Below are 24,436 nucleotides of genomic sequence, written 5' to 3'. Positions count from 1 at the left end.
GTATTTCTGGGTTTATAGTCGGTGGGTGAGTGAGTGTAATTGTGAACCACCAGGTGGTTATCCTGTAGTTAGTTGTCGGGGTGGATCAGGGAGATAAGATGTTTTCTAACTGTAGTTTTGAAAGTGATGAGTGTGTCTGCAGTTCTAGTTTTCAGGTAGGGTGTTCCAGATTTTAGGTCCTTTGAAATACATTGAATTTTTGTAAAGGTTTAGTCGAACACGGGGAATGTCATAGAGATGTTTGTGTCTGGTGATATGCCTGTGGGTCCAGTCACAACTATCAAGAAAGCATTTTAGGTCAAGGTTAATATTGGAATTTAAGGTCCTGTTATAGATTGCACAGTAGTAAGTGTGGATGTTCTGAATGGAGTAAGTTTAGATCTATGAAGAGTGGGGGGGTGTGTTGCCAGGGATGGGATTTAGTGATTATTCTTACTGCGGCTTTTTGTTGGGTTATTGTCTTTAGGCGTGTTGCTGCAGTTGATCCCCAAGCACAGATAGCATAGGTGAGGTATGGATATATGAATGGTATAGTGTGAGAAGGGCAGTTTGCGGCACGTAGTATCGTATCTTGGAGAGGATCCCCACCGTTTTGGATACTTTTTTTGTTATGTGTTGGATATGGGTGCTGAAATTTAGGTTGTTGTCGAGGTATAGGCCAAGGAATTTGCCCTCATTATGTCTGGCAATTAGAGTGTTGTCGATCTTAATATTAAGTTGCGCAACACCTGCTCTGCTACCAAACATAATATAGTAGGTTTTGCCAGTGTTAAGTGTAAGTTTATTGGCTGTCATCCAAGTCGATATTTTTGAGAAGCTCCTCATTAACAATGGTGTTGAGGGTGGCAAGATTAGGGTGGGAGATGACATAAGTCGTGTCGTCAGCAAAGAGAATGGGTTTCAGGTGTTGGGATATTTCTGTCTGGTGGCGAAAGCTCTCGCTTCACTGTGTGAAGCGAGAGCTTTTAAATCCCGGCTAAGGAGTGGAAACATTGGACGTGTTTTCTTACACCTGTTGTCTCTGTTCACCCATCAGTAAAATGGGTATCTGGGTGTTAGTCGACTGATGCGGGTCGCATCCTGGGACAAAATTGACCTGATTTGTCCGAAATGTTCTGCATAACAAGGGGCTTTCTCTACAGTAGTACGTTATTGAAGTCAGAAATATATTGTTGAAGTAGAAATATATTATCTATTATTATTATTATTATAACTCAAAACCCTTAAAAAAAGGTCCAGAAACTAGGTATCAGCACCAGGCACCTAGTCAGTACCTGACCAGCCGTTTGTACATCAGCTTGTGTGCAGCCAGTAGTAACAGCCTGGTTGATCAGACGTTGATGCACCGTGAAGCCTTGTCTCAGACCGAGCCGCGGGGGTGTTGACCCCTGAAACCCTCTCCAGGTAAACTCCAGGTCTGTGTAGATGTTAATTTGCTAATTTATTAATATTAAAGTGGGTTTTTTAAATCAACAGCTTAGTATTTATCTTAAGAATAAGCCACCGACTGGCAAAATGTGTCCATGATAAAGATATCCAAATGTTGCACAAGTGTTTCGTTTATCAGTTTTATAAACTATTCAAAAAAGTAGTGTTGATGTTAAAAAAAAACACTGAAACTCGGCTTCTGCTATTACATATGTGTGGGGTGAAGGAATAGTCAAAATAAAGAGCAATAATTTATTCATTACACATTTTAATAAATTTAAGTTGAAAAGTTTACAATTTTTTTTTTTTTTCAACAAGTCGGCCGTCTCCCACCGAGGCATTTCAACTTTAGCCCACAACTAATGTGAATGCCTTAAATATAATACCTTAAAATAATATTTAAATAATACTATAGTTTATGAATGCATCAGCAATATATAAATATATATATACTATTCTCCATGGGGACATGGAAAAGAATTCTTCCTCTGTAAGCCATACATGTCCTAAGAAGCGACTAAAATGCTGAGTGAGAGAGGCTAGTAACCCCTTCTCTTGTATAAATTACTAAATTTAAAAAGGAAAACTTGTTTTTCTTTTCCTTTCAAGGCGACGTAAAAAAAAACTCGTTTTTTCTTGTTACGTCACCTTGCCTTGGTGAGATGTGACTGGTGTGTTGAAAAAAAAATATACACTGTACATTGTATATGCTGCAAAAAGCCTACCAAAGCATTTACCATCAACTTAATATATTATGTGTAAGAGGAATATAACTGCTATCCCTTGATGGTAACAAAAAACAAATATTTTCATTCTCCCATTTTTTTTTTTGGATTCCTGTAGAGGACAGAAGTGAACATCCCTTACATCTGGCTCTAAAAAAGACAGAAAATCGAATTTTACACAAAATAATGATATAAACCATTTTTTTATTCTACACACTGTTCCATCACTATATTTAGTTACTGTACATGAAAGGGGGGACTCAAATGCATAATACACAGTGATCAACAACATTAACCCAGACAGACAGTAAAATAAAAGATAAGTAGTGTATATTGTGGCCTCCCACTCATATGCAGCACTCATCTTCAGGTCTATCGTCTATATGAGAGTTCATTTAATACAGAAGTGCTATTCACATGTCAGCCAACATGGATTTACAACTTTCTTACAACTATATTTGTATGACTATATCACTATATTTTTATGATAGTCCACTTCCAGCTCACCTACCCAGTCAGCTCAGCACCATTGAGCTAATAATTCAAGAACTGAAATAAAATATACACTTAGCAGGTTTCCAAATTCTGTACCACTTGAAATTTTAGTTGAAGCTGTGCTCCTATCTACTACATTGCTGATGCCTGCAATACATATACTGTTTCTATATGTATTTTTGTCATTAGAGCAAAATATATCGAAATATAACACTATTTCATCCCTGTTTTATTGCTCTGTATTGGGGAATTCAAGTGCAACTTCCTTTGCACAGACATAGTCAGTGTAATCTGCTGCTCTAATTTACCTCCTTCCTCAAGTTTCCCTTCAACTAACTTGGATCTACCTTTACATCTTTTTTTTTACTCAAATCTTCTGTATCTAGAATTATGAAGTATTCAATTCATCCTTTTTTTTATACAACAGTTGGTATGACAGAAAAGCATATTGCTGAAACTTTTACGAAAAACAAAAGACAACCTAGGCGAGGTTGAGTTTATTATATAGATGTATCCCAAGTATGATATTAAAACATGACCTTAACCAACAAAAGTACAGAGAATGCAAAGCATATGTTATTTATTTCGTATAATTTATCTACAAAGAAAATAAGAGAATAAAACAAATAAAGGAAGACAATTTTATGAAAGGAATGTTAACACTAACATTTAATGTACTTCAAAATTATCACTGGGTGTTCTGTATTCCAGTTAACCAAAATGTTACAAACAATTTAATTAAGCATGGTATGTCTATCGTAAATGTGACGGCGCTGTTCTTGAACCTGTCGCTTCCACTTGTCTTGCTGGTGACCCACACGACCCAGAACATTGGGCCGCACACGGAGAGGCTGAGCCATTCCTGGGGCTCCCCCAACAACCCCAGCATCATCGTCTTCATTTGTGTGTTCCTGGTATGAAGGCTGCGAGCGTCGTTTGTTGAGCAGTGGGTCCAGGCATAAGAGAAAGCCCATGTACACCACCAGTAAGGAGATGATCCAGATAACCAGGATGACCACTACCTATTGTGGAAACAAATACAGTACAGTAATAAACAGAAAGCTGTAAATTCCAGCCATTAAAGACATACTCATATGCAAATCCTAAAAATAAACATTAGACTTGTATTAAACAAATCAATACTGTATCTTCTTCTTTCTTTCAACACACCGGCCGTATCCCACCGAGGCGGGGTGGCCCAAAAGGAAAAACGAAAGTTTCTCCTTTTACATTTAGTAATATATACAGGAGAAGAGGTTACTAGCCCCTTGCTCCCGGCATTTTAGTTGCCTCTTACAACACGCATGGCTTACGGAGGAAGAATTCTGTTCCACTTCCCCATGGAGATAAGAGGAAATAAACAAGAATAAGAACTAGAAAGAAAATAGAAGAAAACCCAGAGGGGTGTGTATATATGTGCTTGTACATGTATGTGTAGTGTGACCTAAGTGTAAGTAGAAGTAACAAGACGTACCTGAAATCTTGCATGTTCATGAGACAGAAAAAAGGACACCAGCAATCCTACCATCATGTAAAACAATTACAGGCTTTCGTTTTACACTCACTTGGCAGGACGGTAGTACCTCCCTGGGTGGTTGCTGTCTACCAACCTACTACCTACAATCAATACTGTATGTCTTTCATATTTTAAAATATTAAGTGTGTTTCATAATTATTTTAAAGAACATTTTAATCAGAAAACATCCACATAAAATTTACTGCATGATATTACAGTGTAGTACAGGCGATAAATGACGTGCCCATGCACTCTGCCCCAGGGCCAGACTCATGGAACTCCGTGTTCATCAAGAACTGCAAGAAGCCCCTATCACGAGCTTTTACCATCCTATGGAGAGGGAGCATGGACACGGGGGTTGTCCCACAGTTACTAAAAACAACAGACATAGCCCCACTCCACAAAGGGGGCAGTAAAGCAATAGCAAAGAACTACAGACTGATAGCACTAACATCCCATATCATAAAAATCTTTGAAAGGCTCCTAAGAAGCAAGATCACCACCCATCTAGAAACCCATAAATTACACAACCCAGGGCAACATGGGTTTAGAACAGGTCGCTCCTGTCTGTCTCAACTATTGGATCACTACGACAAGGTCCTAGATGCACTAGAAGACAAAAAGAATGCAGATGTAATATATACAGACTTTGCAAAAGCCTTCGACAAGTGTGACCATGACGTAATAGCGCATGTCGTTCGATGGATCTATAATTTCCTCACTAATAGAACACAGAGAGTAGTAATCAACAGAGTAAAGTCCGAGGCAGCTACGGTGAAAAGCTCAGTTCCACAAGGCACAGTACTCGCTCCCATCTTGTTCCTCATCCTCATATCTGACATAGACAAGGATGTCAGCCACAGCACCGTGTCTTCCTTTGCAGATGACACCCGAATCTGCATGACAGTGTCTTCCATTGCAGACACTGCAAGGCTCCAGGCGGACATCAACCAAATCTTTCAGTGGGCTGCAGAAAACAATATGAAGTTCAACGATGAGAAATTTCAATTACTCAGATATGGTAAACACGAGGAAATTAAATCTTCATCAGAGTACAAAACAAATTCTAGCCACAAAATAGAGCGAAACACCAACGTCAAAGACCTGGGAGTGATCATGTTGGAGGATCTCACCTTCAAGGACCATAACATTGTATCAATCGCATCTGCTAGAAAAATGACAGGATGGATAACGAGAACCTTCAAAACTAGGGAGGCCAAGCCCATGATGGCACTCTTCAGGTCATTTGTTCTATCTAGGCTGGAATATTGCTGCACACTAACAGCACCTTTCAAGGCAGGTGAAATTGCTGACCTAGAAAATGTACAGAGAACCTTCACGGCGCGCATAACGGAGATAAAACACCTCAATTACTGGGAGCGCTTGAGGTTCCTAAACCTGTATTCCCTGGAACGCAGGCGGGAGAGATACACGATTATATACACCTGGAAAATCCTAGAGGGACTAGTACCGAACTTGCACACGAAAATCACTCACTACGAAAGCAAAAGACTTGGCAGACGATGCAACATCCCCCCAATGAAAAGCAGGGGTGTCACTAGCACGTTAAGAGACCATACAATAAGTGTCAGGGGCCCGAGACTGTTCAACTGCCTCCCAGCATACATAAGGGGGATTACCAACAGACCCCTGGCAGTCTTCAAGCTGGCACTGGACAAGCACCTAAAGTCGGTTCCTGACCAGCCGGGCTGTGGCTCGTACGTTGGTTTGCGTGCAGCCAGCAGTAACAGCATGGTTGATCAGGCTCTGATCCACCAGGAGGCCTGGTCACAGACTGGGCCATGGGGGTGTTGACCCCCGGAACTCTCTCCAGGTAAACTCCAGGTATAGTGCATTTTAGCAACTTATTTCTCCTAAATTAAAGTTAAGATTAAGATTAAGTTAAAACAGGAGCAGAGCACTAAAACACTCACTTTGATAGTAGTGCTGTTGCGGCTCTCATACTTGCACTCACAGCGAGGGCAGAATTCCTGTTCACGGCCCCTGATGTCATCAGCAACTTTAGGTAGAACTACATTGTCACAGTCACTGAAACACAAAACAAAAAATTAATTGAATAAAAAAATTTCATGTATATTTTAAATTAATTTATCATTTTCCACCAAGTTACAATGACCAAATGAAGGAAACATTCACCATCACTTGTTTCCATGTGGCCTTTTCCCAGTAACATAGACAATGTGCTTCACATGATGCAATGATGCTCACATTTCACACTGATCACAGATATGGGATTTTCACCGCTTCCAACCTGTACTAAACTTGTATACATTATGACTCAAAATCATAACAACATGATTGCAAACAAACCATGGTATGGGTGGAGTTAGAACCCATGACAAACGAGTCGTAAAACTCCAGGCTAGTGTGTAAGCCACTGAGCCAGATGACGGAAGATTCATTTGTAAAAATTTGCATTTGTGGTCATATGGGGCCCATGCTAATTTCTCTATGGTATATAAATATACACAGCTGGCCCAGTGGAGTTTTACAACTTACTTGCCATGGGTTCTCATCCCATCCATACTGTGGTTTGTATACATTATATGCATTCCAAGAGAAGATAAGTGTGACTCACCACTTGCTAGGGGCTACAGGTTCTTTGTATACCATGCGATTACTCTTCGTCCCATTGACAACCGATGGATCAGGACAGATGCAAATACACCTCTTGTCTTCATATTCTCCCTAAAAATAAAAATAGTACATTTAATAACTCTTAAAGGCTTTCACAGATAGTTACTTTAACCCTTAAACTGTCCAAACGTAGATCTACGTTCACTCGTGTAGTGCTCCAAATGTAGATCTACATTTTTTTTTTAAATTTGAAAGCATGCAAAATAAAACATAGATCTACAAGTAGAGTGCGTAGATCTACGTTTGGTCAGTTTAAAGATTAGAATCAAGTCATCCGCAACTGGACAATGTAAGATAAATTCCTACAAAAGTAAATCACAAGGAATTGTTCAAGACTTGTATATGTTTACTACTACATACAACATTACATATACGTATAATGGCATGTAAAAATTAACGCTTTTTCTTTAGGATTTGTGAATATTACAAAAAAAATTATTTTAAGAACACATATACTATTTGTATTAAAATTACATATGTAGATTTAACACCAATGGAAATAAGTCACTTTGTCTGACTTTTTTGGGTTATCCAAAGTAATTTACACGTTACTATGCATGATAATTTGTATAATTGTATTTTTGTGTATCTAAATAAACCAATAAATAAAACTATTTCCATCGTTCAAACCTGAATTAAAAATTCCCTACATGTTTGTAATAATCATTATATTAAAAAGTAAGCACAAAACCCGTGTGGGTCACAGCAATGGCACATGATTATAACAACTTTGCATCACGGCAATTTAAAAAAAATAAGTATATATCATCATATTCACGGGGAAGCGCTAATCCTGTAGGGGTTATACAGCGCCTTAGAAATGGCAGGCAATCATGCTTGATCCGAGGAAGAGGAGGACAGCTCCAATTTCTTAGATCAATTATTATTATTATAATCAAAAAGAAGCGCTAAGCCACAAGGACTATACAGTTCTTAGATCAAGAGCTCTTCAACATCAAGAGATTAATCACGGAGGTCACATGATTCAACCAAGGAAATTTTTTTTTATTTTGCCACATATATCCCTGTTGAAAGCTTCATGCAGAATAAAAACATATATGAGGAGTGTTTTCCAGGGCTCACCTTGACCGAGGGAGTACAATATGCAAGAAAAACACAAATAAACAGGAATTTAAACATATTCTCCATCTTCTTTTTCCTCTTGTTGGGTTTATAAGGATCAATGACAACTTAAGGTGTATCAAGTCCTGCTTCCCGATAGACGTACCCCTCACGGAAGGTTCCTTGATGTTGGTGAGGGGCTCTTGATTTAGGGAATTGGATCTGTGCTCCAGTTCCCCGAATTAAGCCTGAATGCCTTCCACATCCCCCCCAGGCGCTGTATAATCCTACGGGTTTAGCGCTTCCCCTTGATTATAATAATAATAATTCCCGATGGACGGATGTTGCTCAAAACTGGACGATGGAAGGACAGGAAAACTGAATTCCTCTCTAAATAGAAATAGAAACTAGAAGTTCCCAGATAGACGAGGTGGACCCCTGGCCAGGCCTTAGCAGAGTGGGGACGCCAACAAATCCACTCAAATAAAAGGACGCAAGTGCAACTAATGTGACACTCTATTGTGGCAACGTTTCTCTCTCCAGGAGCTTTGTCAAGCTGTTACAAACATTACAGGGACACAGAGGGTATATATAGGCTCAGAGTGAGATGTAATACTAGTGGTAGTAGTAGGAGCTTTATATTACAAACAATACATGGTCAGAGTGAGTGTACAATCACTAGTGGTATAAGTAGTTGTAGTAGTAGTTGTAGTAATACAACATTGTAGAACAATTAACTTGATAAATTAAACACATATGCAAAACTTAGGCATCTTTAAAGATACCCAAGTGTTGCATTGTGTCTAATTTATCAACTTGTCGGTTCTCTGGACCATTCATCTACAATAATTAACTTGCACATGAGTAAAAGGATATAAAAGCTATTACTTAAGTCCATCAAGATTGATGGACTGAACACATCGACTCAGGTTGAGGGACTGATTACCTCATTCTCCTCCTGTTCTTCAAGTTTCTCCTATGTATGGACTGATGAAGCCACTGTGTGGCGAAACGTTTCCTCAATAAAGATACCCAAGAGTTGAACATTAAAATGGTTTCGAAATAAAGATACCTAACTGTTGCACATACCCAAGAGTTGCACATGTGTCAAATTTATCATTCACAAATATTTCTGTTGGAGGCTGGATTAGAGACAGTCTGTTTCAATGTTCATCCTTTGTAAAGTGCTTGTGTGTATTAGCAGAAGAGACTATGATGGCAGGGTTTACTGTTTTCAGGAGGATTCTTGCTAAGACTTCAGAGATGGTGAAGCTGCCTTTGTTTTGTTTAATTGTATTAGAAACGGCGATTTAGATTATGCCGCTCAGTTTTGGTCTCCTTACTACATGATGGATATAGACTCATTGGAGAACATACAGAGAAGAATGACTAAAATGATTTACTGTGTAAGGAACCTCCCGTATGAAGATAGACTTAAAGCCTTAAATCTCCACTCTCTGGAGAGACGTAGACTGAGGGGAAATATCATTGAGGAGTATAAGTGGGTGACGGGCATAAACAAAGGTGATATTAATAAAGGTAAGAACCAGAACCAGGTAAGAACCAGAAATAATGGATTTAAGTTGGATAAATTTAGATTTAGAAAGGACATAGGTAAGTACTGGTTTTCGAACAGAGTTGTGGATGAGTGGAACAATCTCCCGAATAGGGTTATCGAGGCTAGAGCTTCGGGTTGCTTTAAAAAGAGATTGGACAAATGTATGAGTGGGAGGGGCTGGGTTTGATTGGTGTCATTGGGTATAGTTCTTCTGTTTTCTAATTATGTCCAAGAATCTGTATTGATAAAGCCACTGGATGGCGAAACGTCTACAATAAAGATAACCAGATGTTGTACAAGTGTCTTAACTTTCATCTAGTCGGTATTGTATACCTGTCTTGCATAACAAGGATATTCTTGGGAAGCTTTGGGTAGGGGTCGTTTCAAGAACATAAGAACATAAGAATGGAGGAACATTGCAGAAGGCCTACTGGCCCATACAAGGCAGGTTCTCATCAAAACGACCTCTACCCATAGCTACCCAAGAATGAACTCCCGTACCCAATGACACCAATCAAACCCAGCACCTCCCACTCATACATGTGTCCACTCATACATTTGTCCAATCCCTCAGCCTGGAGTCGATGCGTTCAGTCCATCAATCTTGTAGAATGTACAGCATAGGGCCGTAGACGTGGCTTATATACTGTAGTCAGGTGAGGCGAAGCAGGAGGAGGCGGGGTCATAGTGGTACCATCCACTAGTCGAAGTAGGTCTTCGTCCAAAGGTTGGGCAAGTGTTGAAGAATTCTTTGTAACAAGATCCCATGATACTGCAGCATCATGGGATGCAGCAAGACTGATTACCTCAAACTCCTCCTCTCCTTACACCTTCTTCTTTGTATTGGACCGATGAAGCCACTGTGTGGCGAAACGATTCCTGAATAAAGATTCCCATATGTTGCATAATGTTGCCTTATTACGTATGAGTGTCTGTTTACAGCAGGACTTAAAGGAAACGTTTCGCCACGACGTACGCTTTTTAGGTATCACCATACCATTTCCTCATTGCTGTCTTGGTTTAAGGTTACTGCTCACCATAACCCCCAAGTCCTTTTCGCAATCTGTATGGCTAAGCTCTACATTATTTAACTTATAAGTGCTAGGGTTGTGGACACTCCCGAGCTTCAGAACGTGGCATTTATCTACATTGAACTGCAACTGCCACTTTTCTGACCAGGTATTGTGTTTGTCTAAATCCTCCTGAAGTTCCCTGATATCTACGTTTGAATCAATTATCCTACCTATCTTTGTGTCATCGGCGAATTTGTTCATTTCACTAGTAATTCCCTCATCAAGATCATTGATATATATTATAAACAACAACGGGCCCAAAACTGATCCCTGTGGAACGCCACTTGTTACAGATCCCCGCTCTACTTCTAGTTTATAACTTTGAGGGCTATTTTCATTACCAAGGACTAGTACCTTACACTTATCCACATTGAACTTCATCTGCCATTTTTCAGACCAAGACATTAATTTGTCCAAATACTTCTGGAGTTCATTGCTATCCTCCTCAGAATGAATCATACGGCCTATCTTTGTATCATCAGCAAATTTGCTCTTGCCACTCGTAATCCCTTCATCAAGGTCATTAATGTAAATTATGAACAAGAGAGGGCCTAAAACTGACCCTTTTGGAACACCACTAGCGACTAATCCCCATTTAGATTTGACCCCATTAATCGAAACTCTCTGCTTTCTATTGGTAAGCCATACCTCTATCCATGCTAGAACTTTACCTCCTATACCATGAGCTGCCACTTTTCTTGAGAGTCTCTTGTGAGGTACTCTATCGAAGGTTTTACTAAACTCTATCAAAGGCTTAACTAAATTGTTCTACCATATTGTATTTCTACAACTTATATCACTACTTCTACTACTACCACTAGTATTACACCTCACTCTGAGCCTATATATACCACAATAAAATGTTACTTAACTGTTTTAATTTTTATGGTTATAATCATAACTGATTTCTACCGTATCTGACAGCTAGGCTTTAAATAATAAAATATGACAAGGACCCTCAGTGATAATAAGTCACTTTGTCTGACTTTTTCTTTGGGGGGGGGGTTATCCTGGTGGGTAATTTACACATACGTTACTATATATAATAACTGCAATCACCTAAATTTATATAACTGTACCTGTGTGTACATGTACCTAAATAAACTAATTTATATACTGAATAAACTTACTTATCTAGCTGTCAGTGTCCCTTATAAACCCAACAAGAGGTGTGTGAGGTGGGCGGTTCCTCGGATCAAACTTTGACGAATTTGTTAAATTTACGTACAGTCGCGTTGTATGGCAGGTGTGTGAGCTGGTGTGTAGGACAGGTGTGTATGTGTGTGTGTGAACTGGTGTGTAGGACAGGTGTGTGTGTGAGCTGGTGTGTAGGACAGGTGTGTGTGTGAGCTGGTGTGTAGGACAGGTGTGTATGTGTGTGTGTGAACTGGTGTGTAGGACAGGTGTGTGTGTGAGCTGGTGTGTAGGACAGGTGTGTGTGTGAGCTGGTGTGTAGGACAGGTGTGTGTGTGAGCTGGTGTGTAGGACAGGTGTGTGTGTGAGCTGGTGTGTAGGACAGGTGTGTGTGTGAGCTGGTGTGTAGGACAGGTGTGAGCTGGTGTGTAGGACAGGTGTGAGCTGGTGTGTAGGACAGGTGTGTGTAAACTGGTGTGTAGAACTTGTGTGGGTGAACTGGTGTGTAGGACAGGTGTGTGTGTGAGCTGGTGTGTAGGACAGGTGTGTGAGCTGGTGTGTAGGACAGGTGTGTGTAAACTGGTGTGTAGAACTTGTGTGGGTGAACTGGTGTGTAGGACAGGTGTGTGGGTGAACTGGTGTGTAGGACAGGTGTGTGTGTGAGCTGGTGTGTAGGACAGGTGTGTGTAAACTGGTGTGTAGAACTTGTGTGGGTGAACTGGTGTGTAGGACAGGTGTGTGAGTGAACTGGTGTGTAGAACTTGTGTGGGTGAACTGGTGTGTAGGACAGGTGTGTGTGAGCTGGTGTGTAGGACAGGTGTGAGCTGGTGTGTAGGACAGGTGTGTGTGTGTGCATGCTGGTATATAGAACAAGTGTGAGTGTTTGTGTGTGTGCATGTGTGTGTGTAAGAAGTGTCACAAGACAAAATAAGAGAGTAAATGTATGCAAGAGGAAGAAACAAGATCCTGATGGAGTTGTCATATTTGACTTTTATTGGGTTTTATCGTAGGATAATTCTTCCCAGTGTAGTTTATGTGCGCTCGTAATATCTATTTGCTTTCAAAACCATCGTGAAAAATTATACGTTGTGTATGCAAAGCCTAAATAAAAAAATCAAGGACCCCAGTGGAAATAAGTCACTTTATGTGACTTTTTTTAGGGGTTATTCTAGGTAATATAAATTTTGACATTTACATATACTTTATGTGTACCTGTACCTAAATAAGCTTATTATTTTCAAGGTTGAGGATACTCTACTGAACTTGCAGCTGGTTGCCCAACTGGCTTTTAAGCCAGCCAACTGGTTCCTTTTATTACAATGTTTCACCCAAGGCTGGGCCTTATCAAATGTATGGGAAGAAACTAATGCATAACCCTAAAAGGGAGGCAAACACTCTGAGGTCAGGCTCAGAGAAAGATATGTCGCTTGTAAGGTCATGAAAAGGCTGGATCATTTTCATGACGTCACATGTGACCTGTCAATGTCTACTTGACCTCACATTCTCATGAGCCTGACCTCATTGTGCTTGTTTGCCTTATGAGGTGGTGTATAGTCTTGCTTGTATCATAATCTAATGGTCATAATCATAACCATAATTTTTAAAGGGGTGGAGGGGTAAGCCAGAGGAAGGACTCTGTCAGGTGACTGAAAGCTCCAGCTGCGGGTCATCAGATGACTAAGACCCACATCAGGAAACACTTGTCCTGTTCCTTAACAAACCATACCTAACATAACCTGCTTATTCCTGTATACAGTAGTATTTAACAATGCTCAGACTTGGGCAAAGCACATTAACTGGATTCTCTGCTCCCTGTGTTTTTATTTTACTTTTGGGCTTGGGCCAGCAGCCATGCATTAGCAATTATTAGTTCATTAAGCTCCTAAGTTTTATTTTAGTAAACACGGAAATAATAAAACTGATTGTATTTAATTATTGATAATAGTTTATTTTTATTGAACATTAGTTTGAACTGTAATCTAGTAAACAGTAATAATCAGTATAGTACCTGAGTTTTCTTAAATTCAGATTCAATATGACATTCCAAGAATTGTCAATCTACTACAGGTCGGTCATCACTAATCCGGCAATCAGTTATCAGGTTCCACCAGTAATCCCGCACTAATTTTGGCTAGCATACTTTGAAATTTCATCATTATACTGACTCGGAAATCGTGCAGATCGTTGTAAATCCACAGCAGCAACCCGTGAAATAGAAAGCAGTGATGAAAATGATGATGTAGCAGAAAGAGTCGCTATTGAGAGGTTAATTAAGTATATTCTAACCTAACCACTCTGTAATCCGGCAAACTCACTAATCTGGCACCCTACAGGTCCCAATGATGCCGGATTAGTGATGGCTGACCTGTATTTCGTATCATTTACTTTTTTAAATTGTGTTAATAAAGTCAGCAAATGAGTTATAAATTAGAATTTTAAAAAATCTGTTACCTATCCTTCTTTAGGGTTCAGAGTATGCTTGAGAGACAATTGTGATGGACCTCCTTGCAGAAAACAATGTATGTGGGCAGGCATTGCTTCGTTTAGTAGCAAGAGGAAATGCTATCATTGCTGAACTGATGAGACTGTCTGAATATGTTCCTCAGGTTTTCAGGTAAGCTTACAGTTATTGTTATTATATTATCATTTAATTCTGAAATATTTACAATACAGGCAACCTCCTGGCTCTGCCTTTGATGGTTCTTGGGATTACTGTAGTTCAGTGTGCTGATTTGAAAGTAGTCCGTATATACTGTATTTTCCAGGTGTAATTTCTCATCTGTACTCCAGAGAGTTAAGTCTTTGTAATTTTACCCTTTCAGGGTCGAGAGGCCAAATTTCAAAGTGTGCACCAGTGTCCAAGAATTTTCAAAAAATAATTTTGTTATTTTTTCTTATGAAATGGTAGAGAATCTTTTTCTAAAGGTAATAAAACAAAAAGTAAGAAATTTAATGGAAAATTGACAAAATTATGCTCTCACAAATTTTGATGTGTCAGCGATATTTACGCATCGGCGATTTTGCTGACTTTGACTCCCATTTTAGGCCAGTTACATCATTCCAGTTGACAAAATTCTTAGCTATTTCACTAGTATTACTTCTATTCTATCGATTGAACACAATAATTTGCCAAGTCAACTGTTTCAACTACAAAATAAAGTGATCGGAAATTAGTAATTTGGTCAATTTAATGCAAAGTTCAAAATACCCAATTTCAAAACAAGGTCCAGAATAAACAATGCAGGCATTCCTGCCACTAAACTAACATTTCCTTTGTTCATTAGTTATGTTTTCAGGCTTTACTAATGAATTCCATTTTGATTTTTTATTCACATAATGAATTTTTATTCAAACCAAAAAATAGAAGATTTACTGTTATGCAATATTGTAATAATTGTATAACTAATATCACCACATTTGTGAACGTATATTAAACCCACCACCAGGCGTGTATTAGATGTGTGAGGTCATTTGTTTACTCTTGAACATCTGCAAAAGTTTAACATTTCCACTACTTTGAGCTCAGTTCCAAGCCATTTCCAGTACTAAAATCAATCAAAATAATCTGTAATTCTGTAATATATCTTCCATTCTATCAAATGAGACCAAGAAATCGCAAATACAACTATAAAAAACATAGAAAAAAACACTGCAAAGTCGCTGTTTTAATAAAAAATTTTGGTCAGTTTTTCTCTCTCATTATGCACTATGTGCTGCAGGATTTGTTTTATGTGGTGCACACATACCACATAGATGTATCCTCTCATATCTAGGCCCAAATTTACCATTCACAGCTTATCAGAGTGAGCTGAGCTCATGATGTAGATCTATAGGTGGCCCGGTGGCCTGGTGGCTAAAGCTCCCGCTTCACACACGGAGGGCCCGGGTTCGATTCCCGGCGGGTGGAAACATTTCGACACGTTTCCTTACTCCTATTGTCCTGTTCACCTAGCAGCAAATAGGTACCTGGGTGTTAGTCGACTGGTGTGGGTCGATTCCTGGGGGACAAGATTAAGGACCCCAATGGAAATAAGTTAGACAGTCCTCGATGACGCACTGACTTTCTTGGGTTATCCTGGGTGGCTAACCCTCCGGGGTTAAAAATCTGAACGAAATCTTATCTTATCTTATCTTATCTCTATGGTTTGGACCCTCAACGTAAAACTACGGCACGGACTCTCAAAGGGTTAAGAGTTTGAGTTGTTACTGGTGGTGAAAGTTGATAACTTTTTGATGATCTTTCATATATTTTTTCCAATTTTCAGATTAGAGACCAGGATAGAACAACAGAAGTATGGAGATGTTGTCCTAGATTTTACATACTTGAAGGCTGCTGAGGGGTTTAACAAGAAGATTGAAGATTCACCTGTAAGTGTAACACAAGGTTGCATCACAAAAAATTGTACTGCATCGATGTGTACAAGTCCATCACAAGAGTGATGGACTGAACACATCGATTCCAGGCTGAGGGACTGATTACCTCAAATTCCTCCTCTCCTTACCCATTTCTACTTTGTTTGCGACTGATGAAGCCACTATGTGGTGAAACGTTTCTTCAATAAAGATTCCCATATATTGCATAAGTGTCTCAATTCTTCAACTTGTCGGTTTTCAAAAACCATTCATCACAATAATTTTAATATAAGATAAATGTTCATCTTAATCAATATTTCTCATATACCACACATGCAAGTTAATCAGTTCCTTGAAGAATGTAGAACAAACATTACATACATGTTATGAGCATTTCTTATCACATTTCACAGACCCTACTTGATATTGATGATGAAATTCGTGAAAGCCACAGCAACATCTTAAGCAGAATTTATGCTGTGTTTGAGAGCATTCACCGATATGTGACTGACCTCAATGGTTTCTTGCAAGATCTTGGCGAGGGGATATTTATTCAGAGGACTTTGGAAAATATGTTCACCAATGAGGATGGAAAACAGCTTATGGTAAGATTATTAACTACTGTATGTACCTTTTCTTATGGCTGGTTATGGGTCTATTGATCTGAAGTGTAAAACAGTGTTGTCATATGTGGTATATCTTGTATAATATGCTGGACTTGGTTCATTTCTCTTGTGGGATTTCTTGTGTATATGTGAATGCAGATGCTTTTCTCTTTTATTAAAAATTTTTTTTGATTTTTAATTATCATTGCTTGAATGTGTATTTAGCATTTTAGAAAGGGTGCAAAAAATAATTAACTATAATTAGTCTTATTTTGCCCTTAACAAAAATAGCTTTTAGTTTTTTGGATAAATCAAATCTAAAGTGGTAATTACAAGAAGCATAAATTCATTATAGACCTGGGATTAATTATGTTAAATTTGAGTAATTTCCCACATTTTTGAAAGCTCATAGCATTCATTCTCATTTCTTGATACACTACTATATTATGGAAAGCAAGTTTATTCATGTATATGCAGCAGCATATAAGAGATAAGATAAGATTTCGTTCGGATTTTTAACCCTGGAGGGTTAGCCACCCAGGATAACCCAAGAAAGTCAGTGCGTCATCGAGGACTGTCTAACTTATTTCCATTGGGGTCCTTAATCTTGTCCCCCAGGATGTGACCCACCAGTTGACTAACACCCAGGTACCTATTTGCTGCTAGGTGAACAGGACAACAGGTGTAAGGAAACGTGTCGAAATGTTTCCACCCGCCGGGAATCGAACCCGGGCAGAGAACCTAGGATAACTCATATATTTTATATTCTTCATAATAAAGAGAAAAATGCTTAACCTATTTAAATATAACTGGAAAATAATTTATTTATTTATTTATTTATTTTTTATTTGGTCATGTTACATACTTGTACAAAGAAATATAGTGATTGGGTGTACATACCAAAAGCCCCTTGTATGCAGAGCATTATGGGCAGGCTTAAAATTAACTTAAGATTAACTAAGCAATGATACATTCAGTGGTAAAAATTACAGTAAACAAATTACAACATGAAGTACAAATGAGTATTTCAAATAAGAAGCATTAAAGTTATACAAATTTGTAGCATAACAATGTATAATATGAGGTTATTCATTGCAGCTACTCTACTTTACTCTGAAGCATAACAATGTAACTTCAGCATGCAACATTGTACCTTACTGTGTCTGTGTTGTAAATTGTTGCAGTTTATCTCTGTCACCTCTGCATTGTAAAGAATTCTACCTGCATCACGACTCGTGAAATCTTAACACGATTACAAACAAATCAAATCATGAGTTCAAACCCCACCTGTTCTGTGATTTACCTGTATCACTTGTCAGCAGTCTGAAGCATTACATCTGAATCACTTGTCAGCAGTTTGAAGCAAAACATTTCTATCACTTCTGTAGTGTGAAGCATTATATCTTTATTACCTCTCCAGTGTGAAGCATTATACCTGTATGGAGTGATGCTGCTGGTAGTGGACACACTCTTCCCTGGCTTAGTGCGAGAGAGGATCATCGTTACCCATCATCGCCATGCTGGCCAGAAAGCAAGTGACACCAATATAGATGATGTGTGCAAACTACTCCGATCCACCGGCTTTTCTGCACTTCCTGGAAGCAAGAGACCTTTAAATTATCCAGAGGACTATTTTAGGTTACTTGAAATTTTTCTTTGAATTATTCATACAGTTTTTTCCAAGTAGCACCATTCACTCTTAATCTCTTATTCAGAATGCTATTAAAGTACAAATGATTTATTTTTTAGAAAGTAGTACAGTAGTACAATGAATTATTTTTTTACTATCTCACCTCATTTAATTTCATTGTTTTTTACTATTTTAACATATTGGCTATTTCTTATTTTCTGCATATTCACTTCTCAAACATTGATCTCTGAAAATATGTTTCCAGACCAGTAAGTAATCATTTTTTTAATGCGTATTCTGACTATATGATTAAAAAAATACCGTTCTCTTTTTTATTTCAGGAGAGTTGAATTACCCAGTAATTACTTGAACCTTGTGTTGGGTCACTTAAGATCAGATGACATCTATCATCAGGTCTGTACTCTTTGGACTTTTATCTTTATTATTTGTTATTATTAATATCATAAATATTACTCTTGAATTATTAGAATGTTGGTTGTCTGTTGCACCTGTTAATTGTATATATAATATACATTTCAAATCAATATAGGTAGTAGGTTGTTAGACAGCAACCACCCAGGGAAGTACTACCGTCCTGCCAAGTGAGTGTAAAACGAAAGCCTGTAATTGTTTTACATGATGGTAAGATTGCTGGTGTCTTTTTTCTGTCTTATAAACATGCAAGATTACAGGTACGTCTTGCTACTTCTACTTACACTTAGGTCACACTATACACACATGTACAAGCATATATATACACACCCTTCTGGGTTTTCTGCCATTTTCTTTCTAGTTCTTGTTCTTGTTTATTTCCTCTTATCTCCATGGGGAAGTGGAACAGAATTCTTCCTCCGTAAGCCATGCGTGTTGTAAGAGGCAACTAAAATGCCAGGGGCAAGGGGCTAGTAACCCCTTCTCCTGTATATATTACTAAATGTAAAAGGAGAAACTTTCGTTTTTCCTTTTGGGCCACCCTGCCTCGGTGGGATACGGCCGGTGTGTTGAAAGAAAGAAGAAACATGCAAGATTCCAAGTACGTCTTGCTACTTCTTCTTACACTTAGGTCACACTACACATACATGTACAAGCATATATACACACACACCCCTCTGGGTTTTCTTCTATTTTCTTTCTAGTTCTTGTTCCTGTTTCTTTCCTCTTATCTCCATGGGGAAGTGGAACAGAATTCTTCCTCCGTAAGCCATACATGTTGTAAGAGGCTACTAAAATGCCGGGAGCAAGGGGCTAGTAACCCCTTCTCCTGTATATATTACTAAATGTAAAAGGAGAAACTTTCATTTTTTCTTTTGGGCCACCCCGCCTTGGTGGGATACGGCCGGTGTGTTGAAAGGAAAGGATTTCAAATCAAGAAGAAAACTATAGTATTGTGCACTGGCTATTTTTATCAGTATCACGTACAGTATACTTAATTCTGTCTTTGGGAGTGATAAATGTAAAAGCTAAAGATAGAGAATGACAGTAACATCATGCAGTTTAAACACAGTCATTTTGTTACAAATTGCCTAAGACCAGCTTAGGCTGGTCCAAGTACAGTACCTGCAGACCTGACTAGTCAGGTTAAAGAACAAAAAGGCACAATACTGTGACTTGAGTAATACATAATTAACCTGCACATAGGAGAAAGAAACTTTTGACAACATTTCAGTCCTGCATGGACTAGTTAATGGTCCAAATCGGACTGAAACATTTTCACAAATTTCTTTCTCCTCTGTGCAGGTTATTTGTGTATAGTCAGGAGGTTAAAGGTGACACTGCCTGTCAGCTTAAGTGGAAGTTTTAGTTCATAATGGCTGCATATTACTAAACACCCTAGTTGAAAATATTGTATTAATTCAGAATTTTGGAATAAGGTTGCTTTTTTTTTACTACACTGGCCATCTCACACCATGGTTAGGATGACATTCATCAATAGCTGTATTGCGAGTAGTGCATAAAGATCACAGTTCAAATGACCTTTGAATTGCGGCATTCTCACCTCTTCTTCAGAGTTCAGGCAGTGTACCTCCCACCTCCAGGACTCAAGTCTAGCTGACTAATTTCCTTGAATCCCTTCATAAATATTACCACTATACTCTGGTACCTTTTCCTTCTTTGCCTCCATAGATAAACCCTTCTTTCTTTCCACAGATCTCTCTCCATACCACCTGCTTTTTTTCTTGTCTGTTCTGTGGTTCACCTCATCTTTCATAGTCCCATCTGTCTACAAGTCTACTTTCAAATATCTAAATACAGCCACTTCCTCTATAGTCCTTCCCACCAATCTGATATCCAATCTCTCATTGCTTCCCAAATTCATCCACCAAGTTTTGCAACTTGTTTTCAGAAATGCTTAAAGGAACTGTGTCTTCAGCTGATAACACTTTTTGAGTGATTGGTAAATTGTTTCATGCTACAGTTGTTAACTGCTTGTTTAGAAATTTATTCAGGTTTACATTTTTCTTTCAGGTTCAAGCCTACCCATCACCTGAACATCGTTCAGCTGCACTGGCCAACCAGTCAGCCATGCTATTTGTTTGTTTGTATTTCACGCCTGCTACGCTCCATTCTCAAACGGCCAAGATGCGAGAGATTGTTGATAAGTTCTTTCCTGACAACTGGGTCATCAGTTACTACATGGGAATGACAGCAAATCTCATTGATGTTTGGGAAACCTATAAAGCTGCCAAACAAGCTCTCAACAATACACTAGAGGTAAGGAAAGTATAGAGGATGGCTAGGTATTCCAGGTGACACACTACTGGCTGGATAAGACTGTTTTGTTCTGTTTTAGTTAGTGAAAATAAACCAATAATTGTGTTTGTGTTGTTGAGATTGTAACTCAGCTCTTGATTTGGGCCTTGTGGGCTTAGTGCTTTCACATGATTGTAATAAAAGCTATTTTTTTCAACATAGCAGCCGTCTTCCACCGAGGCAGGGTGACCCAAAAAAGTGGAAGACTATAAAATTAATCTTTTTACATTTAGTAATTTATACAGGAGAAAGTGTTACTAGCTCCTTGCTTCCAGCATTTTAGTTGCCTCTATGAAATGCATGGCTTACATAGGAAAGATAATAGCTGATACATATGTATTGTATAAATTTATTTACAGGCATCAAATATCAGAGATCAAGCATGCAAAGTGAGTGCAAAAATGAACAGGTTGGTTAAACAAACTGATCAGTTGCTGGCTGAGGGAGCCATGAATGAGGGAAGAGTCTTGGATCACAGTAACAAGTTTCTCAACCTTCTGCGGGAATGCAATGTAACTCTGCGGTGGGCGGTGCTACATGCTGCTTCCTTGATGAAGGCAGGCGGAGACGGGAATAAGCGTTGTAAAATCATTCGAGATCAGGTAAGTGCACTTCATTGCAAAATCATTTTGTACTCTGCTCTCTTTAAAACTGATTAACTGTTTTCCAGTGTTTAAACTTGAGCTACAGCACACTTTTCATATAAATTGCTTGCTGTATATTTGATAAAGTATTTTGAATTTATTTTGGTTTTAATGTTAAATGGAGAACTTGAAGTATGTACTATAAAGATAGAGGGAGCATATTAAACTGTTACAAATTGACTGTAAAAGGGAGGCAGTGATTTCCTGAATTTAGCAAGAAGCACTTGAGATCTGGTAGGAGTCAAAAAGAGTCAGAGTTGAATGTAGAAAGTGCATGAGGCAGCAGGAAATATGAGAGGTGGATCAGATGGGACTAAGACAGTTTTCTTGAGTCGTTGATGTTTTTATTCAGTATATGCGTGAAAGAGAAAGATCACCTTCCTATAAGGGAAATGGAGACAAAAGAGAGAGTAAGAATTTTAGAGGAATAGAACTGTTGATTATGCCAGGTAAAGTGTATGGAAGAATTTTTTTAAAGAATTGGGGATAAGATAGAAAACAGGATCGCAGAGGAACAAGGAGGATTTACGAATGGAAGAGGATTGGAAGTGCTTACAATGAAACATGTACAGAAAAACCTTGCATAGTTTGGGTTTTGATATAATACTGTTTTATAAATTTAATTAATACAGTTACACAAATTATCATACATAGTAGGATGACACAGTTCTTTGTTGTACATTACTGCTATTGTTACTTCATGATGTAGAATGAGATTGTAAATAGTAATGGTAACAATACCATGGGTGAAGCACTTCACAAATAACCTTCACTTGAGAGAAAACTTAGGACAACTACTAAAATACTGTACTGTACTTCCCTCTTCTAGTCTTTGTTTCTTGCTCAGTTGTGACCCAGTCCCAGTAATGGTCCAGGAGACACTGAAATGTTGTCATACGTTTTCTCTTCTAAGCCTGGGTTAAGAGTTATTTGAGTGTGAGTGTGTCAGTCTGTATCAGTACACAAATAACCTGCACATGGGAGAATGAAATTTCTGGCCCATGGCCAGGCTCAGAGAGTAGATAAACTTTCGAAACTCTTCAAAGATACAAAGATCAAAGATGATGACACTTTGATCTGACTTGGGACATTAACTAGTCACACAGAAACATGAAGGGAAGGGAGCCAGTATATATATATATATTTTTTTTCAACAAACCGGCCATATCCCACCAAGGCAGGGTGGCCCAAAAAGAAAAACGAAAGTTTCTCTTTTAAATTTAGTAATTTATACGGGAGAAGGGGTTACTAGCCCCTTGCTCCCGGCATTTTAGTTGCCTCTTACAACACGCATGGCTTACGGAGGAAGAATTCTGTTCAACTTCCCCATGGAGATAAGAGGAAATAAACAAGAACAAGAACTAGAAAGAAAATAGAATACCCAGAGGGGTGTATATATGTATGCTTGTACATGTATGTGTAGTGTGACCTAAGTGCAAGTAGAAGTAGCAAGACATACCTGAAATCTTGCATGTTTATGAGACAGACAAAAGACACCAGGAATCCTACCATCATGTAAAACAATTACAGGTTTTTGTTGTACACTCACTTGGCAGGATGGTAGTACCTCCCTGGGCGGTTGCTGTTTACCAACCTACTACCTAGGATATATATATATATATATATATATATATATATCTTTCTTTCTCTTTCTTTCAACACACCGGCCGTATCCCACCGAGGCGGGGTGGCCCAAAAGAAAAAAACAAAGTTTCTCCTTTCAAATTTAGTAATATATACAGGAGAAGGGGTTACTAGCCCCTTGCTCCCGGCATTTTAGTCACCTCTTACAACACGCATGGCCTACGGAGGAAGAATTCTGTTCCACTTCCCCATGGAGATAAGAGGAAATAAACAAGAACAAGAACTAGAAAGAAAATAGAAGAAAACCCAGAGGGGTATGTATATATACGCTTGTACATGTATGTGTAGTGTGACCTGAGTGTAAGTAGAAGTAGCAAGACATACCTGAAATTTTGCATGTTCATGAGACAGAAAAAAGGACACAAGCAATCCTACCATCATGTAAAACAATTACAGGCTTTCGTTTTACACTCACTTGGCAGGACGGTAGTACCTCCCTGGGCGGTTGCTGTCTACCAACCTACTACCTAGGATATATATATATATATTTTTTTTTTTTGTCAACAAGTCGGCCGTCTCCCACCGAGGCAGGGTGACCCAAAAAAGAAAGAAAATCCCCAAAAAGAAAATACTTTCATCGTCATTCAACACTTTCACCACACTCGCACATTATCACTGTTTTTGCAGAGGTGCTCAGAATACAACAGTCTAGAAGCATACACATATAAAGATACACAACATATCCCTCCAAACTGCCAATATCCCAAACCCCTCCTTTAAAGTGCAGGCATTGTACTTCCCATTTCCAGGACTCAAGTCCGACTATATGAAAATAACCGGTTTCCCTGAATCCCTTCACTAAATATTACCCTGCTCACACTCCAACAGATCGTCAGGTCCCAAGTACCATTCGTCTCCATTCACTCCTATCTAACACGCTCACGCACGCTTGCTGGAAGCCCAAGCCCCTTGCCCACAAAACCTCCTTTACCCCCTCTCTCCAACCCTTTTGAGGACGACCCTTACCCCGCCTTCCTTCCCCTATAGATTTATATGCTTTCCATGTCATTCTACTTTGATCCATTCTCTCTAAATGACCAAACCACCTCAACAACCCCTCTTCTGCCCTCTGACTAATACTTTTATTAACTCCACACCTAATTTTCTCCTAATACACCACACATTGCCCTTAAACAGGACATCTCCACTGCTTCCAACTG

General features: G+C 38.8%; 2 protein-coding genes across 4 annotated transcripts in view; one reads left to right on the top strand and one right to left on the bottom strand.

Moving 5' to 3' along the window:
* Nucleotides 1-2,161: 2,161 nt before the first annotated feature.
* LOC128695619 (uncharacterized protein CG1161) lies at nt 2,162-8,060 on the bottom strand. Its single transcript, XM_053786343.2, has 4 exons — nt 7,906-8,060; nt 6,764-6,873; nt 6,099-6,213; nt 2,162-3,670 (listed from the first exon to the last, which is right to left on the bottom strand). Exons 1-4 carry the CDS (start codon nt 7,969-7,971, stop codon nt 3,383-3,385), a joined length of 579 nt encoding a protein of 192 aa, XP_053642318.1. The 5' UTR covers nt 7,972-8,060; the 3' UTR covers nt 2,162-3,382.
* A 3,601-nt stretch (nt 8,061-11,661) lies between these two features.
* Strump (WASH complex subunit strump) overlaps nt 11,662-24,436 on the top strand; it is a 42,193-nt gene continuing 29,418 nt past the window's right edge. Inside the window, exons 1-8 of one of the 3 annotated variants that reach the window (XM_070093242.1) lie at nt 11,662-11,684; nt 14,115-14,263; nt 15,915-16,017; nt 16,416-16,607; nt 18,028-18,245; nt 18,579-18,651; nt 20,704-20,949; nt 21,348-21,590. In XM_070093242.1, coding sequence (XP_069949343.1) covers nt 14,145-14,263; nt 15,915-16,017; nt 16,416-16,607; nt 18,028-18,245; nt 18,579-18,651; nt 20,704-20,949; nt 21,348-21,590 — 1,194 coding nt within the window. In that variant the 5' untranslated portion in view covers nt 11,662-11,684; nt 14,115-14,144. Of the gene's footprint in view, nt 11,762-14,114; nt 14,264-15,914; nt 16,018-16,415; nt 16,608-18,027; nt 18,246-18,578; nt 18,652-20,703; nt 20,950-21,347; nt 21,591-24,436 lie in introns of all 3 variants that reach the window. The other 2 variants (XM_070093240.1, XM_070093241.1) reach the window with 2 other exon arrangements.

This window comes from Cherax quadricarinatus, chromosome 42 (assembly GCF_038502225.1).
Source record: "Cherax quadricarinatus isolate ZL_2023a chromosome 42, ASM3850222v1, whole genome shotgun sequence".
Taxonomy (NCBI): Eukaryota; Metazoa; Arthropoda; class Malacostraca; order Decapoda; family Parastacidae; genus Cherax; species Cherax quadricarinatus.
Note: the sequence above shows the minus strand (reverse complement) of the source record. Positions and strands in the feature narration are given on the sequence as shown.

Coding starts and splice junctions, on each gene's coding strand:
- LOC128695619 (XM_053786343.2), bottom strand. CDS start 7,971: ATGGAGAATATGTTTAAATTCCTGTTTATTTGTGTTTTTCTTGCATAT. Junction 6,874..7,905: donor ATTGTACTCCCTCGGTCAAG/GTGAGCCCTGGA, acceptor TTTTATTTTTAG/GGAGAATATGAAGACAAGAG. Junction 3,671..6,098: donor GCAACAGCACTACTATCAAA/GTGAGTGTTTTA, acceptor TTTCCACAATAG/GTAGTGGTCATCCTGGTTAT.